This window comes from Coturnix japonica, linkage group LGE64, assembly GCF_001577835.2.
Source record: "Coturnix japonica isolate 7356 linkage group LGE64, Coturnix japonica 2.1, whole genome shotgun sequence".
In the NCBI taxonomy this organism is placed as follows: Eukaryota; Metazoa; Chordata; class Aves; order Galliformes; family Phasianidae; genus Coturnix; species Coturnix japonica.
In genome coordinates, this window is record NC_029545.1 from 285082 (window position 1) to 304344 (window position 19263).

At 46.0% G+C, this 19263-nt stretch overlaps 2 protein-coding genes and 1 long non-coding RNA gene across 11 annotated transcripts in view; 1 reads left to right on the forward strand and 2 right to left on the reverse strand.

Moving 5' to 3' along the window:
* Window positions 1-797: 797 nt before the first annotated feature.
* LOC107325892 lies at window positions 798-3255 on the reverse strand. The gene is made up of 3 exons (XR_004305489.1): window positions 3154-3255; window positions 1747-2755; window positions 798-947 (listed from the first exon to the last, which is right to left on the reverse strand). It is a non-coding gene; the product is annotated as an uncharacterized LOC107325892 (long non-coding RNA).
* Window positions 3232-15982, forward strand: LOC107325876 (zinc finger protein 70-like). Of its 3 annotated transcripts, none has more exons than XM_015887106.2 (2): window positions 3232-3329; window positions 12599-15982. In XM_015887106.2, exons 1-2 carry the CDS (start codon window positions 3247-3249, stop codon window positions 14283-14285), a joined length of 1770 nt encoding a protein of 589 aa, XP_015742592.2. In that variant the 5' UTR covers window positions 3232-3246; the 3' UTR covers window positions 14286-15982. The 3 variants fall into 3 exon arrangements, with proteins under 3 accessions (XP_015742592.2, XP_015742591.1, XP_015742593.1); XM_015887105.2 differs by lacking the exon at window positions 3232-3329 and adding an exon at window positions 4288-6385; XM_015887107.2 differs by lacking the exon at window positions 3232-3329 and adding an exon at window positions 10117-11552.
* Window positions 15983-16991: 1009 nt separating this feature from the next.
* Window positions 16992-19263, reverse strand: part of LOC107325871 (deleted in malignant brain tumors 1 protein-like) — a 37358-nt gene continuing 35086 nt past the window's right edge. For 4 of the 7 annotated variants that reach the window (XM_032441118.1, XM_032441114.1, XM_032441115.1 and 1 more), the window contains 2 exons: window positions 18784-18900; window positions 17227-18636 (listed from right to left, as the gene is read on the reverse strand). In XM_032441118.1, coding sequence (XP_032297009.1) covers window positions 18494-18636; window positions 18784-18900 — 260 coding nt within the window. In that variant the 3' untranslated portion in view covers window positions 17227-18493. Of the gene's footprint in view, window positions 18637-18783; window positions 18901-19263 lie in introns of all 7 variants that reach the window. The other 3 variants (XM_032441116.1, XM_032441113.1, XM_015887092.2) reach the window with 2 other exon arrangements.

Genomic DNA, 19263 nt, shown 5'->3' on the forward strand with positions numbered 1-19263 from the left:
CTTTTTTTGTGTGATTTGATGCAATATGCTTTGTGCCCATTAGCTCAGCACTGATGCTTTATCCTAGGAAAGCAAGGAGCTAGGGTCTTCATCCCAACATTTACAGCCATTGCCACACAGCTGGTCAGCCAAGTCAAGCTGTTTTCATGTGCAGGTGACATTACAGCCTGCTCTGGATTTACCCAGGATAGAGTTCCTATTCTTCATAGTAGCTGTATGGTAATGTGGACTTAGGATGAAAATAATGTTGGTCATACACCAGTGTTTTAGGTGTCATCGAGTGGTGATCATACAACGCCAAGTACTTTTCAGCTTCTCAGCAAGAAGCTATGGGTGCACAGGGAGTTAGAATGGAACAGAACCAAGACAACTGATCCTAATGGGACAGAGGGATATCTCACATCATATAATGTCACACTGGGCAGTTATACTGGGGGCTGGTGGTTGGCTGGTGGGGTGACCACTCTTTGGGGACAGGCTTTTCATCATTAGAGCAGAAACAAGGTGAAGTCCATGGAAGAAAAAAGAAAGAGAAAGGAAGAAAAAGGAAGAGAGGAAATGCAGTATAAGTGAATGTTTGTATATATACTTATAAGTTTAAAAAAAAAAAAAAAAAANCAAGGACTGGTTTCCTCATTCACTTCTTGCAGGGAAAGCAGTCAGAAACTGGACTTGGAAACCCAGCCCCCCTGCTCCAGCTGGTTGCAGCTGCTTTCTTCTCCTGTTTTTTCACCATAGAACCTGCACAGGTCTGTTGCCCTAATGCCTTATCAAGCACGGAGAAGAGAAATGAGAAGGAATGGGCAAGAAAATTTATTAGTTGAGATAGAGGTTAGCAGGTAAAGCCAAAGATGCACATGCAAGCAAAGCACAATATGGGATTAGTACATTCCTTCTCACCAGCAGGCAGATTTTCAGCCATTTCCAGGGCTCCATCCTGCATAATGCTTAATGGGAAAGACAGACATCATAATTTCAAATGTTCCTCCCTTCCTCCTTTTCTTTGTCTCCCATTGCCAAGCTCATCATATAGTATAGAATATCTCTTTGGATCTTTTGAGTTCATCTGTCTCATCCTCTTCCTGCAGCATCAGAGGCTGAAGAATCCTTGTCTCTGTGCAATCCCTGCTCTGCAATGACGACACCTGTGTGCTTTCATTTCATTGCTTTCATCATAAATCCAAACTCAAGCATGACACGGGCTGCTAGAAGGGAAAGTAACTCTGTCCCCATCAGAAGCAGTACAGGATGCATCTCACAGCTTGGGCAACACCTCCTGCTTCACCTCCCTCCCTGCCCTGGGTGTGATGGGATGCTCAGTGAAGAGCAGGGCAGACCCAGGAAACTCCAGCCATAGTGGGCTGAGATAACCTGGGATTTCCCACCCACCAGCACATCCTATGGGATGTGATGTGGGATTTAGAGGATTCTCCTCCAGACCAAGCCTCTTGGGGTATGTCCAGTTAATGGAGAGTTGGATCGTCTCATCAACTTCTCTCACTGCTCCAGTGAGAAATCAACAAACTGTGTCTCCTTGCTTCTGCTGCCCATCCCAGCTTGTCCCATCTGTTGTTAGTTTGGAAGACTGATGTGAGAGCTTGCTCCAGTGGGGCTTATCTCCAAGCTGCTCCCTGCCTAAATGAGCACAAACCCCCCACCCCAGACGAACAAGACCCCCAGGCCCTGTTATACTTTCTCTCAGGCTTTCCACTGTTCTGTTTCCACTCCATCTTCCAGCATCCTGACCTCATAGAGAAGCGCAGTGATCTCAAGCAGATCCTCCTCAGCACACTCCAATACCTCAGCATGGGAACTGAGATCACCAAGAAGACAAATGTGACCATCCACAACCCCTGGTCTGTATGGCATCTACCAGGCCTTATCTTGAAAAGGTCCCTGAAATATGAGCTTGAATTTGAGAGGAGAAAAAAAAGGTGTGCATGGAATGCTGGCAGGTGAAGAGGGTCCATAAACGGTGCAGTAAGTGTAAGGGAAGCAGAATGGAGGTAGGGGAACCCACATCCTGGGCTGGTGCCAATGGGAAGCAATGCAGTCTTGTTGTGAACTTCTTGAAAAAAAGATAAATAAATTAAAAAATAAGAAATAAAAGAAAAACACAGGGCTGGAGAAATGCTATGGTTCTTCAAGGGTTATTTACATAACAAAAATGAGACTCCATAAGCTCCCACAGCACTTTTTGCTGCAGCATCCGGGATAATGGAATTACAGAAGGCTTAAGGCTGAATTGAACTTTTTGTCTAGGGCAAAAGAGGAATGGATTTTAAGTAAAAAAAAGGGAGATTTTGGTCAGATCTTACAGGAAATTCTTTATTGGTGAGGCATGGGATTGGGCTGCAGCCTCACTTCAAGCACTGTTTGTGTTGTTTTGGCCTCCACCACATAAGGATATGAAACAACACCTCAGGTCTATAGGGGATTTACCTCACCTCAGGGATTTACCTCATCTCAGCCACTAGACCCGACCAAAACAAGGCCATCCTCAAGGTGCTGCCGATAGAGACACAAGGATCTCCTCCACAGCGCACAACCTGCTTCTATCGCCATCCCTAAAGCACCTCCTTCAAGCAGGTTCACCATTAGGCTTTCTCTTACCTGTTGGAAATATCCTCAATAATTTTTGGTCAGGATGGTATCTCTGGGGGGGTTGGTGATTCCAGACCTTCCCGATATCTCTTTAGGCACATCCTTAGGTATGTCACGACTTGTATATTTTTATAATGCGTACAACAAAACACTAAAACATACATTGTTACTAGTTTAGGCATATTAACAGGCATACTGTTAATTATTTTAACTTCTCCTCTTTGGATCCTTTATTACTCAGGACTTATTTGTCCAGCACCAAAAATCAGTAGTTCTATTTCAGACAGCTGGACAGACAGGAGCTGCAGTCTTTGTACCTATGACTTCTACCTAATAACTACAAATTGCTTCACTTATATAATGAGACCTTGAAATAAAATATTCTTATCTTATTCTAAATGCAGAAACAACATTTGATTCCCACACTAATAACTACAAATTGCTTCACTTATATAATTAGACCTTGAAATAAAATATTAAAGTGAGACCTTGAAATAAAATATTCTTATCTTATTCTAAATGCAGAAACAACATTTGATTCCCACATACCTGAGGAAATAACTTAAAACGCATAAATTGGGACTACAGCTCGTCCTGCTCCGCTCTACCTTCTGCGCATGCTCAGCCTTCCCCTTGTTGCGCATGCGTAGCTGGCTGCAAACGGAAGTTGCGTCACTCACGGGGGGGAGGGGGGCGGCGGTGGGGCCAGGCTGGGGTGCCTCCGGGTGAGTGATGGGGGGTTTTTAAGCTATAAAATGAATATTGGGAGGGTCTGGATTGTGATGTGGGGGTGGGAGAGCAGTGAGGTGAGAGGGGGTGGTGTTGATATTAGGGATAGATTGGGCGGGTTTGGTTGTAATGGGGGGAGGGGCGAGAGTGAAGGCCCATATGTAGGTAATGACGGGGTTGGGCCTATAGGGTGGGCGGGTGTTAACTTGGGGGAGCGGGCCGAGATGAAGACACCTTGTGGTAAATAGGGAGGTTGGGGCTATAGGGGATTGGCTTGTGGTTAAATGGTGAAGGGGGAGCATGAAGCCCTTGTAGGTAATGAGGGCATTGGGCTATCAGATGGGCGGGGTAATGGGGGAGGCGCGAATGAGGCCCTTTGTAGGTAATGAGGCGGATGGGGCCTATGAGGTGGATGGTGTAATGGGGGAGGGCGGAGGATGAGAACCTTGTAGGTAATGAGGGGTTGCGGGCCTATAGGGTGGGCGGGTGTAAAAGGGGAGGGGCGAGATGAAGTCCTGTAGTAAATTGCAGGTTGGGCCTATAGGGGTGGGCTGAGGATGTAATGGGGGGAGGGGGCGGGATGAAGGCCCTTGTAGGTAATGAGGGGGTTGGGGCTTATAGGGGTGGGCTGGGTGTAATGGGGGGAGGGGGCGAGATGAAGACCCTTGTAGGTAATGAGGGGGTTGGGGCCTATAGGGGTGGGCTGGGTGTAATGGGGAAGGGGGGGAGATGAAGGCCCTTGTAGGTAATGAGGGGGTTGGGGCTTATAGGGGTGGGCTGGGTGTGATGAGGTGGGGGTGGGGATGAGGTGAGGGCCCCATTGTTGGTAATGGGGGGAGGTGGGACATACAGGGATGGTATGGTTATGGTGAGGTGAGGGGGGGGTGGGGGTTATGATGGGGATAAAGGCCTGTGTTGATAGTGGGGCTTACTACAGCTCCGTCAGATGGAGGTTAAATGTTTATTCGCATCCCACTATGGTACGCACCATGAGGTACAGAGTATGTATTTACATGTATGAGTTTTTAATCGTTGCTGTTAAAGATGTACTCTCTGCATTCCAAAAATAGATGCTTACATTCATTAAACTTCATGTGTATATAAGATTTTAAACCCTTTTGGTACTCAGAAAAATTGAATGAAATGCACTAGTTGCAGATGACATCAACTCTGTGCATTAGTCACAGGAGGTAGTGGTAGTAAGTAAGTGGAAGTAAGGTAAGAAGTAATGGCCTTAAGGAGGTTCGAGGTTGAATATTAGGAGAATTGTGTTCTTAGAAAGAGTGGTTAGGCATTGGAACAGGCAGTAAAAGGAGGGGTGGAAAAGCTGTCTCTGATGTTCAAGGAAAGAATACATATAGCATTTAAGGACATGTATAGTGGACGTGTTGGTCAGCTCATTGGGAAGAAGCTATGGGTGCACAGGGAGCAAGCACAGGACAGAACTAAGACAACTGATCCAAATTGGACACAGAGCATCAGACAGACTCACAGGAGCAGGAGAGAAATTTCATTTATCTACAAGGGGGATTAAGGTGAAAAGCAGCACAGAAATGGTTCAAGGTTTGGAGGGGATGTTGCAGAGGAGTCTCAGAGGGAAGGTTGCATGAGGAATTAGTGACAGCAGCTAAATCCTCTTCTGGAGGAGGGTGCTGGCTACACAAGAGAACTTCAGTATATAACATATCCCTGCCACCTTAACAAGAATGCTTTTATGGACTAGAGGCAATATTATCAGGAGGTGATTGAGTAGCATGGGAACTGTGTTACCTCTTAGGCAGAGAAGGCTGATGTGAGATGTTGCAGAAATTCAAGCTGACTTCAGGTACCCACTTGTGTCCTCCAGATATTTCTTTCATCACAGAGAAAATATGCCTTAAAACTTAACTTGTGGCAGGCTGACAGTAACTTAATTTACAGCCAGTAGATAGAAACTTCTGAAGCCATTCAGGCAAAAGCTGGGCTGACTTGTCCTGTTTGACTGCCTTCATTAGTTGAAGGGGACCATCACACTTCTGATTTGGGCACATCAGCTTGGTGCTTGCAATTCAGTGAGATAGATTAGCATGTCGCTGATTGGCTTCTGTACTGCGTGCTTTTTGGTCATCAGAGGTGACTTTTGTGTAGGCTGAATGAATGTCATTCGCATGTTGGTTGGCAGTGTCATCTCTCTTTTCCATGCTAGACTATCTGTGATGTTTATATTCCACCTAGGAAGAAATCTATGCAATCTTGACCTGCAAAACTTGCTTGCTTTACCCTTCAAGGCCACTTCAAGTTAGTAGTATGCTGTATTATTTATATCATGTGAAAAAATTGGTGAAAAATTCCAACCAGATTATGCCATTAAAAAGAATGATAAATTCATTATACCTTAATTTTTTGTTTAGTACCACTACTGTTCAGATATGTGGACTGCAAGATTTTAAACATCATAAGCATAACATAAGGAGATGGTAATTTGACTGTCACAGATCTATATAACTGTAGTGTCAGACATTTTCTGTAGGTGAAGCTAAACTCATTTTGTGAAATAAACCATTTTCTATTTCCACTACTCCATTTGATTGGGGGTGATATGGGGTTTAAAGTAGTGATTTAATTCCTTCTGGTATTGCTTGGTTTTGTGCTGCCTTGCATGAGGAATATGAGCTATTATCACTTCAGCTAGTCAGGAGTAGATGGGCTTGCAAATAGTCCTTGCCTGCCAGTTTTGTGATACTTAGTCCTTTAAGCAAATCAAAGACTACTTCCACTCCTGTGAGTGTGCATAAAAATCTCCCAGACTGTTTAAATAGTCCAGTATAACCAATTTACCATGTATAACATAGAGTTTTCCATTCATTGATATGTGCTTTAGCAGAATTATCTGTTTAACATTTCAGTCTATACTGGGGCTGTTGGAGTACCCTCAGCATGTATGTGGAGGGTGCTGCTGGGGGTTGAGTCTCCATAGGTCACAGTGAGGCAGCTGCTTTACTGCATATGAAACCCTCACCCAGAATCAGGACATCTGCCAATGATTTAGCACCGGGTTCCCCACAAACATGAGGTATGTGGCATTCAGAGTGTTCTTCAACTAACAAAGTATTTTTGTGCAATTCCTGTTGGATAGGCATATGATTTTTGTTCTTGTGCAGCTCCTTCAGAGGGAGCAGTCAGTCCTCTTTAGGATTGCTTCTAGTAAATTAAATGGTCTTCCAGGTGGCACAGGCTGTCCATGATATGTTTTTTCAGCTCTCAAAGAGTTAAACTGTAAAAGTTGAGTGTGTGCAGAGTAAACAGTTGTGGGTGAGAGAGATGATTTATTGTTTTCCAAATGCATTGTAACTTCAGAAATCCCACCTCACGCCATGACAGAAATGGGATATTGTGGCACATTATTAATTTTGGGGGATCAGATGTTTGAATTGAAAGACCTGATGCCAAGGTTATCTGTTTAAAACATTAATGCCTCTGCTTGTACCACATGTTTTTCCTGTTGGGCTGCCACTAATGCTGCTCCCAGTGCTGTGCAAACTGTAGCTTTCCCTTTTTCCTTCCCTCAGGGAAGTGGAAAGTGAAGTGACACCAAACAGTTGATTAATTGTTCATTTGTTTTGCCTTACTATACTTTGCACAAGACACAGAGTGTGTATATATTCATATATCTATAGCTTATTGGTGATAAGCTGTGATGATATGTCTTGTGTTACATTCTAATGCAAGATGAAAAGAGAGAGAGCAAAGTGGAGAGGAAAAGAAGGACTAGATAGGCAGGGAAGGAAGATTTGGATCACCACCTTTGGTTCCAGCATAGTCTCTGGTCTGGTAATATTCAGGTGGCACTGAGTTGTAATCCTTTTTGTTTATTGCAAAAAGGGGATGTTTCGTAAGTGTATTCATAATTGGTATGTGAGATGGGAGTAGGTGGGATTCAGCACTTGCGAATGTGTGGCAGGGGGAAGGGTAGCATCCTTCCTTCTCATTGGGTATGAAAACAGAGAAACCCTGTCCCTTGTCATGTATGGCTGTCCATCCTCCAGTGTATTCTACTCCCTCTTGGTTAAGCGTTTTTGGTTCCCTAATTCAGTCTGCAAATTCAGCATATGATTTCTGTTCCTTCTTTCCAGCTAAGCAGCGTGTCAGTAGTTGAAACACTGAAACAGTACTGGAGATCTTCTGCAGAACTTTATAAACTGCTTACTAAGCACACAATATTTGTTCCTTCTTCCTTGTTAAGCATTGCACTGAGGTTTGGAACATTTAAATACGTATAGAGATTTTCCATGGGACTGCAGAGGAGAGATTGGGAAGTTCTTGGAGGGACTGGTTATAATGAGTATGGGAATGAGATGAGAGTATATTTTGATACTGTGTGTGACTGGGGCATACTGGGACAGGTTGCATTTTGTATCAAGAATCATCATAGAATCACCAAATGGCTTGGGTTGAAAAGGACCTTAATGATAATCTATTTCCAACCCCCTGCTATGTGCCAACCACCAGAACAGGATGCCCAGAGCCACATCCAGCCTAGCCTTGAATGCCTCCACCTTGCACTTGGCCTTGTTGAACCTCATTAGGTTTTCATGGACCTGCTTCTGCAGCCTGTCCAGGTCTCTCTGGATGGCTTCCCTTCCTTCCAGTGTATCACCTGCACCCACTCAGCACCAGTCTTAAGACCAGCCCCTAAGAGGCACTACCCTGACACAGAACCATCACAACCCTTTGGCTGCGTCCAGACAACCAATTCTGAACCCTCCAAACAGTCCGTCCTTCAAATCCAAACCTCCCCAATTTAGAGAGAAGGATGTGGTGAGGGACCATGTCAAAGGCTTTGCAGAAGTCCAGGAAGATGACATCCATCACCCTCCTCCATGCACTGATGCCATCACTCCATCATAGATGGCCACCAGGTTGGTCAAGCACAATCTGCCCTTAGTGAAGCTATGCTGGCTGTCTTGAATCACCTCTTTGTCTTGTATGTGCCTTAACATAGCTTCTAGGAGGATCTGCTCCATGATATTCCCAGGCACAGAGGTGAGGCTCACCAGCCTGTAGTTCCCCAGGTCTTCCTTTCTTCCTTTCTTAAAAATTGGAGTAATGTTTCCCTTTTCCAGTCACTGGGGACTTCAGCAAGCTGCCATGAAATATAGAGCAGGTCAGGAAGGGCTAATATTGATACTGAGAGAGGAGACATCTACATACTGCAAGGGTCTGGTTGTAGTAGAAGCAGGGAGGGAGATGAGGTAAAAACCCATGTTGATACTGGGTTTGGACTTAGACATATATGGAAGGACTGGTTGTAATGGGATGGGGAAATGCAGTGAGATGGGTGGGTCTGAGTGATGCTGGGGTTGATTGGGGTTTGTTGGCTGTAAAGTGGGGAGAAGAGCGGGTCAGGGACTGGGACATGCTGGCTTACAGTGTTCCTTTAGGAGTACTGTGCTGAAAGATCTCTGTTAGTATTGAAGGAAACAGGAACATATGGGGAGAGTTTGGGTTGAAACGATCCATTTGCATTTAGGAGGAAAATTAAAACAAACTAGAACAACAACAGCTGTTTCTTCCAAGATATAGTTGGAGCTAATTTGTCTTAAATATTTCATCTATCACAGCTTTGTGTTGCTTTGCACTTACTCCAGCACCGTCCTTTAGCATAAGTTATTCTTCTCCATTTCAGGCATGTCTTAGAAACATCCTTTAACTTAAATTGTTCTTTTCTGTCTCTGTTATATATCCTTTCTCTGATATATATCCTTGATTATATCTATAGGCTGTGGTTGTTCCTTCTCAGCTTCAGATTACATCTAGTAGCCCCTAGGCACCCAACTCTTTGGCTTGCCTGGGCCACACTGAGTGAAGATGACTTGTCTTGGGATGCTTATATGTAGGTCGCTCCGAAAGTAATGCCTCCTATCTGTGTCCATGGAAACTATGGCAGATATAGCGGGTACATTAACTACCAGATAAAGCAGATTCTTAGCTACTGAACAATATTTTTTCAATGCAATCACCACTGTTAGTGATGCATTTTGACCTGCAATGAACAAGAGCCTTCTTGCCATGCTTGTTGTATGCAATGCACACATTGTAGCTGTTGTCATTGCTGAAAAGTACCACCCACTGACTTGCTGTCCTCACATTCATTGTTTGGTCTCCATAAATGTTCAGCAAGCATTGATGAATGTCAATGGGTGCCTTTTTTTCCCCATGGAGGAATTCAGTGGTGCATTTTTGCTTCTTAAGCAGTTCTTTGTCATATGCTTTTCTGTCAGACAAACCCTCTGCTGCCATCTGTCACATGGCAAGAGCATGTAATGGAATATTGGTGGGAAGGTTCAACCTCTACTACCATTCCACCTACATCCACCTTTGACTTTGCAGGCCAACATAATAAAACAAGAGGTATTACTTTTGGAACAGCCTTCATAAAATATCAAATATAATAATGTAACATACAAGTAACAAAACTTATTTTTCAAGGTGTTCATCATAGATTTTTGATAAAATGTTACTCTTCTTGTGCTTCATCCTTGATAATGAATATTCTCAAGTGTGGGTACTGCCAAAAGTAATGTCATGGATAATGCATGACTGTGAAGTGGGGGATATTTTTTTCTTCTAATGGTCTGGTAAAGAGATGCAATCAGATTTTTGAGTTGAATATCTGATTGCAACTGTACGCTGCATTTGAGAAATGTATTTATGTTGACTGAATATGATATTGCAAATATTGTATGTATATATAATTCATATATGCACTATATTATATATATAAAATACACCTCCCTGTGCTGTGTTTTCAGCTCAGACAGCATTAATAGAATCACAGAATCATAGTTTGGTTGACTCCAAGCAATGAGTGCATGCAGGACCACCTGATGGGGAAGAGCCCCCACCACGATGTCATGGGGCACTGTGAGCTGTTCTGGGACACATCTGACCCATGGGTCAAGCTCTTGATTATGGGCCCACCCTCATGATTATCTCTGTTACTTCACCATCTCTTACATAGAAAATCAACTTTGCTCCATCTTCTCCAAAGTGCTTTTCACCAGGATTTTGCTTGCTGCCTGCATTGGAAACCCCTCTCCAACTGCATTTTGATGCTTTTCCTCACCTGTGTTCACCTGACTTTTCCCAGTGGTTCTCCTCTTTAGTAGTTATGTTTCAACAAACCCTTGCAGTTTTTCACTTTGCCCTTGGTTCTTTCTGTTTTACTCCTTCAATAAAACCACTTTAACTGTCTGCATGCCCAAAATGAAAGTGTGTGACCACGTGCTTGATGTGGCCCCATAGATTTCTCACCATGAACATCCAGATGTGTCACCAAGACTGAACAGCTCCAGAACTGTGTATTTGAAACCTAACAGTGGCCTGGAATAAATCAGCATTTCACTTAGCTCCATTCCCCATTAATGTCACACTTCACATCCCTTCTTTTTTAAGGAAGAAATCTAAAATGCCTTGGAGGTGTTATCTGATGGGAAGATGCTGTCTCAGTGGGTGACTTTGGCTAGATTCAGATTTCTTCTCATTTTATCCTTCTCTGGTTTCCTTTGCTCCTAATCTGATCTACTCAAACTTACATCTTCTTTACCCTTTTCTGTTCATTATATGTTTAACAGGTACCTTTTTCTTCCATCCCCCTCCATATTTTCTCTTCATCATTTAATTAACAATTATGTTCTCTCCTCTTTTCAACTTGCTACCTTCATAAACTAACCTGGATTTCCTTCACTTTGTCTTTTAGGATTTCCAGTCTCATTTATCCCTCACTTCTTCCCCTGTTCCCCTTTTTATGACACTCTTGTTTGCAGATGTGTATGAAAAATGTATGAGATGTGTATCACCTTCTCACTGATCATTCTTTCTCTGTGGCAGTGAAGCCAAATCTTGCATTGAAACTTAGTTCTGTTGTGAATTAATTGTTTTGTTTTGTGGTTTTTTTTGTAACTTGAGCTCCAGCAGGGGTGGGAGGAGCAGACAATAAGCACTGTTTCCTGGAACACTTTTTATTCATTTAAGCTCTTACTATTAATGGACCCACTCTGTTATTAATAACATTGTGTTTGCTTACAGCTCAGCCTGCCTGAAGTTCCATCTTTGTGCCCAGAGTTTATCAGTTCTTACAGATTCAGCACCACCATCAGTCTCTGGTTGTTGATCCCTGTGATTGCTCTTGAAATCCTCTCCACTGCTTCCTCTTATTGTGATATCTCATGACTTTAAAGGTGAAACTGGGTCTTTCAAATTTGGCTATTTGCAGATTGCTTCTCACTTTAAACAGTTACTCATCATGCACTTGCAGGGTGTGATTTCATGTGTTGTTACAGCTGTACAAAGGGATTGATCATGTTTCATCCTTGTTTTCTTCTCTCACTTATCAGTCAGGTCTAAACTGATCTCATTGTGGCATCTGGGTTGGGACAGCAAAGCCAGCCTACGTGTCTGTGACTGCATCCCCAGGCTTTCCTCCTGATAGAGCCTTTGAGACAGTGACTTTGAGCCCCAAATCTGGCAGCCTCATTGGTCATTGCAGAGGCTGAAGGTCACTTTGTTCTTATTGGAGACACTAGCTCTCTGTACAAGCCACATAATGATGTCACAAACCTCATTCTGCCTGAGTTCCTTTAACAGGAGGTAGTGAAGGGTTTGGATGGAGCCCAGAGAAACATGGAGCAGAAAGAGATGTACAAAGAAAGAAAACAGTCTGAAAACTGCCCTATAAACTTGTGGAAGTAGACAGGCTGTTGTTGAATCCACAGAAGCTGATAAAGTTGGGATTGACTTTGTCTAAGGGCGTCAGCACATGCTGGCATCCTCTGAATGCATCCGGAATGGTGCCTTCTTGTTGCAGACAGCATGCAGGGTTGTGCAGACACCCAGTGAGACCAAGCACAGATTGAGGAGCTTTGCATACCCTGCCTGGAAGCTGCTGGTAGCTGGTACAACTCCCAGCTTCTGGGTATAGTAGTGAGGCTCTCAGCCACTCAGCCCAGTCAAGTAGACATGGGTAAACTTGGAAGTGGTCTATGTGGGTGAATTGATGCAGTGTCTAACAGTAGGTTAATGAGTTAAAAGGTTTCCAAGAAGTATTTTTGATTGTTCACCACTAGCACCTCCCTGCCAGCCTGAAATTGCTGACAGGTTTTGCAGACTCTGTACTCCTTGCACGTGGGCTCAGCTCTGACCTGCCTCCCTCCACACTGTCTTCATAGCCTTTGTTTTGTAGTTCTGCTCCCCAGTGCCTTACTTCTCCCTTTCCTTATTTTTACAGAGATTCGTGTCTGAGTTGGCATCCAGCATCTGGAGTCATGGAAGAGCAGCCAGCTTCTCCAGCTTCTGATTCTCCATTTTCTCTGCGGCGGGTCTGCATTTCTGAAGATGAACCTGAAGATGAAGAGCAGGAAGAGGCTCCGGAGGAGGATACAACCCAAGTACAGATGGAGAAAGGCTCCCTGAAGCAAGACAGGATTGGTTCTCCTCAGTGTTCAGCACGGTGCTGGCAAGGACGTGGTGTTCTCATCCCACAGGGCACAGAAAGCCCTGGCCAAAGGGTGGAAGAGGAACCTGAGGAGTTGCAGCCATGCAGGAAGCACCGGCTGAACCTGAAGCCCAAAACGAGCCTGATCCCAACGTCTCCAGGAGAAGGGGAAAGATCTGAAGAGCCTGGGCCCTCAAGGGGAAAGAAGCTGCGCTTGATCTGGGGCCAGTCCAGTGACTTCAGACGGAAGAAAAACCTTGGGGAGAATGGGTTGGAGAAAGCTCCCATGTTGCCACAGAGCAGCGAAGAGGAAGAAGAGGAGGGAAAAGCTTCTCGGTCTTGCTCCCCCGAGCCACCTCTTCATGGGGATGCTCGTCCCAAGCCAGATTTTGTGCAACTGATCGATGAGCACGGCATTTACTCCACGGCCAAGCTGGTGCTGGGCAGCACGGTGGGAGAGCTGGAGGAGGCGGCAGTGGTGCTGCCTCCACACCTGAAGCGTGGGGCAAGCGGGGCCGCTGAGTTTGAGATCCGTGAGGTGATTGTGGACGAGAAGCCCTTCCAGTGTGGTGTGTGTGAGAAAGCCTTCAAACGTGCTTGGGAGCTCTTCAGCCACGAGGTTGTGCACAATGAGGAGCGGCCTTTCCGCTGCGATCTCTGCGAGGCTTCCTTCAAGAGACACTCAGACTTCAAGAGCCACCGCTTGGTACACACAGAGGAGCGGCCCTTCCGATGCGAGCTCTGTGGGAAGCGCTTCAAACGTTCTTCTAACCTCCAGGAGCACCGGCGCATTCACACAGGTGAACGTCCTTTCCACTGCGCCTGCTGTGATAAGAGCTTCAAGACACCCTACGAGCTGCAGCGTCACACCCTGACCCACTGCACTGAGAAACCTTTCAAGTGCGCAGATTGTGGGAAGGATTTCCCCACTTCCAATGCTCTCCTCCTACACCAGAGGCAGCACTGCGATGACAAGCCCCACGTCTGCGGTGTCTGCGGTAAGAAGTTCACCTACGGCCACAGCCTCAAAGTTCATGAGCGTGTGCACACGGGTGACCGCCCCTTCGTCTGCCCGCTCTGTGGAAAAGGTTTCAAGCAGTCCAATGCACTTTCCTCCCATGAACGTGTGCACACGGGCGAGCGACCCTTTGTCTGCAAAACCTGCGGGAAGGCCTTCAAGCAGTCGTCCTACCTCGTGATCCATGAGCGGGCTCACACTGGGGAGCGACCCTATAAATGCGAAGCGTGTGGGAAAGCCTTTGCACGCCCCTCCTTGCTGCTGCAGCACCACCGCGTGCACAGCCAGGAGAGGCCCTACAAATGCAGCTTCTGCCACAAGTTCTTCAAGGACTTGGCCTACCTGGCAGTGCATGAGAAGGTGCACACAGGCGAAACCCCCTACAAGTGCAGTGTCTGTGACAAGGGCTTTGCTCACCCCTCCAATCTGCTGCAGCACCAGCGCGTGCACCGTGACGGCTGAACAAGAGTAGCGTGCACAGCATGAGTGTTTTGAGGCCAAGAAGCCTGAAGCAAGAAGTGAGCATGCTGCAAGCATGCACGCAGCCCCAGGCTGGCCCACTTACACAAGTAAGCCATGTGCAGGGGATCTGGAGAGGAGGCCAAAATGTGGGTGCTGCTGCAGGTCTTCTCCTGACCCCCATCCTGTTGGGGCCTCTGCTGCATGGCTTCTCTCTGCCAAACCCTAACATACGCTGCTCTCTCCTGCTTCCAATGAAGTGATCTCACAGGGATGGTTGCTGAGCCCTCAGGCTGGGGCTGCTGCAGACTCCTGTCCCCTCACCTGCAGGGAGGTAATGTGCTGTCCTCAGGCGCTGCTGGCTGCAGGCTTGCTGGTGGTACAAACTGAAGCTTGTGGCACTATGAGTCTTGTGCTATAGTGGCTGGCAGAGGCAAGCTGCACTGGCCAAGGCTGCAGTGCAGCTGAGAGATGACATCCAGAGCTCTGACAACACTGTAGGAAGTCCTGCATTTAGCTGATACTGAGGAATGCTTCTCCTCCCTTCAGTGTTTCAAGGAGAGCTGCCTAGTTATCTCTGTAAGTTCCCATAACTCAGTCTTGCCCTGTAACAGGCTCCATCAGCATGTCTGCATTAAGCTTGGAGCCACGTTGCTATTTTCCTTGAGTGCAAGGCATGGGCTGGGAGCTCCTGGGTATCCCTTGTAATAGGGGTACACTGAGTCCTGCAGCAGGAGGACACAGAACTGTCAGTTTTTGAGGAGACTAAGTGCATTGGTGTAAAGTATGATTGGGAACAGCAATGCCTAAGCACCTCACATTTCTTTTAGAGTGTAAGTGTCCCGTCCATATTTCACTCTGCTACTGATGATTAGGTTAATGACAACAGCGCCCTCTTCCCTGCTGTGCAGGGCCCACACAGGCATTTTGCTGGTACAGAAAGCTGCTTCCAGTGGGCATAAAGCAGAGTCAGCATTCCGCTGGCTGCAAATTGTGTGTTCCTAAGATTTGTCCTCGAGGCACAAGGGAATATTTGGTTGACCTTGGGGAGCCAGAGCAGGGAAGAGAGGGTGCTGTCCTCATTATGCTGCTTGTGGAGCATCTCTTGGAGGTGATAGGCAAGAGGTGCTGAGCTACACAAGAGCTATCTCACCTCACCCACTCTGGAGGAAAGAGCCTGGCATCTCAAGTTGGAAACACCCTCTTTTTTATGCCATGGTTCTGGTGAGGCTGGTAGGAAGCAGAAAAGGGGGGGGGGGGGATACACAAATTGTTTGCAGGATCTTTATAAGGAAGAGGAAAGAAGAAAACCAGCCTTAGGTCTTCTTTGTTTCTATACAGTACATCCCCAGTGGCAGCCCCAGATCTAGAGCCACCTGAGCTGCTGCTGAAATCTGAATTTGTTCTCTTTGACTGATAGCTGCTGCTGGGCAAAGGGTGGTGTGTAGACCTTTTCTTGCAAAAGCAACACCCAAGTCCCTTGTGGGGGCACCAGCAGAGCCCCATCCTCACATCTGAGCCGTTTGGAGGGACCTGGTGTCATGGTCACCTTCTTGCACACTGAGTCTGTGGGACTGGAGGTGCCAACCCTCAGACTCATCATGATCCCAGTCCTACCCTGTCCCCATTTTGTACGGTTTGAAAGCAGGTGTACACTCCTCTGCACTCTGCACACTAATTAAAGGATGGTTATTTAATGATGTCTCTTGTATCATTGCTAGTTTAAGGCTACTTTTAAATCCTTGCTTGCCTTTTGGGCTTTTGAGGTGATCCTGGTGACTGGTTCACCAGTTGCTACTGAGCCTGTGTGCAACATACTCAGTGCTTTATGCATTCGCATTCACAGCCCTGATGACCCATGCATTTTCCTAGTAACAAGGTGGAGATCAAAGTCTGAAGATGGAACTTGCTGCAACAACCTGTGCCCAGTCATTGCTTTAAAGTGGAGACACATCTTCCTAGGAATAGACATTCATGAAATGCCAGCGCAGACTCCATATCTTCATGCTGTATCCATGTTTCCCCATCCCCAGGATTCAGCCCAGATGTTCCATAACAGCCTATTCTTGTGGGGGGTTCATCACCTGCACCAGAGTGCACATGCTGTGGGGCTGCCTGTAATGTTTCTGCAGGGCATCTGTAACTGCAGTATATGCCAGATCCCTTCTGTGTCATACACCTAAAAATAACTCCAGTGCCATTTGCTGCCTGGGTAGGTGGAGCTGAATTGAGCACATCAAGCCTTACAAGCTATCAATGGAGACCTGGAGTTGAATTAACTGCTAGGGCCATTAAAAATGAGCTGGGGTATCCAGCTCCTTTTCTTTTTACAGACTCTATCCCACATGCCAGTGTCTGGGGTTCCTGAAGGCATCTCAGGTGTCGCTGGTTTGGTGCTCACTGGGCTGTGCTCTCATGGTAGCTCAGAAAGATTTCTTTCTGGTGATTTAATCTCCAGAATGGCTATTAACAAACACTTGTTTCTAAATTAAAGTTTTTCTCACATGCTGCATTCACACATCACCAGGTGATGACAGCATAACTAACAGCTCAGTAGTTAACAGGGAAACTAATGGCCTTTCTGCTGGAGGAAATTATTTCTGGTTCTGTGCCAGCTGGATATCCTGCAGACCCTTCAGGTGATGACATCATGTTTGCTTTCATGTGAAATCTAGAGGAGAGGTTACTTGGATTGAAAAGCCAGTGTCAGAAGGTTTGCTTGGGGTTTATTATTTTCTTATTGCTCCTAATGTCAGGGCTTTGATTTAAAAAGGACACCGAGTTTGTCCATGAACTGTCCTCCTTTAGTTACAGTTGATTAATGTGTCTCAGTCCCTTAACCAGTCACTGTATTTGTAGATGCAGCACCCATAGCATGTCTGTGTAGCTGTCCAGTATCTGCATGCTGCTCTAGATCACTGTTCTTCATTATTTGTCTAAGTAATGAAGGCAGTAAGGCAAGAGGAATTTATTTGGCTGTATATGGTTTGTAATCTATTGTAAATAGTGAAAATAGCTGGTAGACAGATTAGCACTGATGAGCATTAGAAAGAAACCAGCCCCTCCAAAGTTGGAGGTAGGACTGGACGTGTTCAGGAACAACCTACCCATATTGCCTTGAGCTGGGAAGACTGAAAGAAGCATAGTGTTACCATGTTTTCTCCCTCTCTGTACCCAGTCACCCTTGGTAACCCGATCCCATTTTATGTCCCACAAAGTGCAGAAATCTCTAAGGATTTCACAGAAGGCTCTACCTGCCTTAGTTCACAGTGTTTGTGCTGCCTAATTGGAACACCTGAGACAGTGCTCTAAACAATTCATAGTCAATAGACCATTGCTTGGAAGCACTTGTTGTATTTGAGACATTATCCTTGGTCGTCCCAGATGTCTTCTGGAGCTGAGTTTTTTCACACTGGGCACTCTGTGTCTGTGAAAGCACCTTTGCAGGTACACACCTGGATTTGTTCATACATCTTCCTTTTTGAGTGCCGCTAGACTCTTTCTAGTGTGTCCATGTCTTTCTAGTATTAGTGGACCCGTAACTGGATCCAGCACTCCAGGTGCAGCCCCACCAGTGCTAAACAGAGGGGTAGGATTGCTTCTTGACCTGGTGGCAATACTACTATTAGCTCAGCCAAGAATACGATCTTGTGCCTGGGATAGCCAAGAAATTGAGGTTTGCCTATGTTTGTTAGGTCAAGGGAAGCCACCCAGTGCCGGAGGCAGCAGGCAGCCCTGTCTGGCTCCCCTGCAGAGGAGCACAGAGCTCATGCTCATCGCAGCTGGAAGGGTAGGGGGCACTCTTCTCCTTTAAATTGTTAGCAGTTTTAGTCCTGTTTCAGCTTCCCTGCTACTGTGCTCAGCCTGATGTTAGGCTGCATGGCCACCAGGCTGTCCTACTGTCTGGTGCATGCCATCAGGAAACCTCTGAAGTTGGCCTAGATCAAATAACGTTCAGAAGACTTTGGACAGCTGTTTTGGGGCTGAGTATAAGTCATTGGTACTGACTGTCTTATAAATGTCCAGCCCATCAGCTGGTGCTTTGCAGTCTCCTCGAAAGCATGAGGGCTTCTTGCAGTTCTGCAGGAGCTTAAGGGAAAAAGCATTTGCTCTGATGAATGCGATGCAGGAGGAATAGAGGAATGAGCTTGGCTGATGACCCCACAGTGTGGGCTGATAGTGCTGCTTCTGCAGGAGGGATTGTGCCAGCATCACAAGAGAGCATCTTCTCTGATGAGCTCAGTTGTCTCTGTATCAGTATCCTTGTGGAACTGTCCTTCAGATGGTTGGTAAATGGCTCCTCCAGTCTGGAAGGGCATTGCAAAGGCACCTTGCTCCCTGGGACGTCTAAGGTCTGCAGAGCAAATAGAGGTAGGAACATGCCGATGTTATTGGTTTGGGAGCCTAAACGTAAACCCATCTCTATGTGCTGCATCAGCTTAGATCACATTCTGTCTCAGGATGGTTGACAGGGACCTTGAACTAAAGTGAGGGGACCCACCTGCAGCTTGGGCTGCTCCAGCGTAACTGCTCTTCAGGTAGAGCCACAGCAGGACCCCACTCACTATCACCATCAGGGTGAGCAGTGTTACCAATGCAGAGCAGGATGATGAAGAACCTGCAGGGAGAATCCAGATCAGAATTCCACTTTCAGCCAGGAACAGAGATGGGAGAAAATCTGACACCAAACAGCCTCAGACCCCAGCATTTTGGTGACCAAGAAGGGCTTTCCTTAGATTTTGTATCAACCCACAATTAATCCCTTTCTGATCCAGTTTGTGCTGCCTGTGATGCTGTGGTGCCTGCCCTTTGTGTGGTTTGTACCTCACCTAAAATAATCTCCCTGGGTATCTGATAGGCATTAGGCTTTGAGAAAGCTTTCACATTCCTCTGTCCTGCTGTGCTGGTAATCTTACAAGACCTTACATCTGACCCCCATCCATCATTCCTGCTCTATGCTATTTAAGAAAAGCTGCCAGGA

What these genes read in the sequence shown, in the direction of transcription:
- LOC107325876 (XM_015887106.2), top strand. Translation starts at nt 3,247, where the DNA reads ATGCGTAGCTGGCTGCAAACGGAAGTTGCGTCACTCACGGGGGGGAGG. An exon ending in CCAGGCTGGGGTGCCTCCGG is followed by an intron (nt 3,330 to 12,598) that starts GTGAGTGATGGG and finishes TTATTTTTACAG; the next exon opens with AGATTCGTGTCTGAGTTGGC.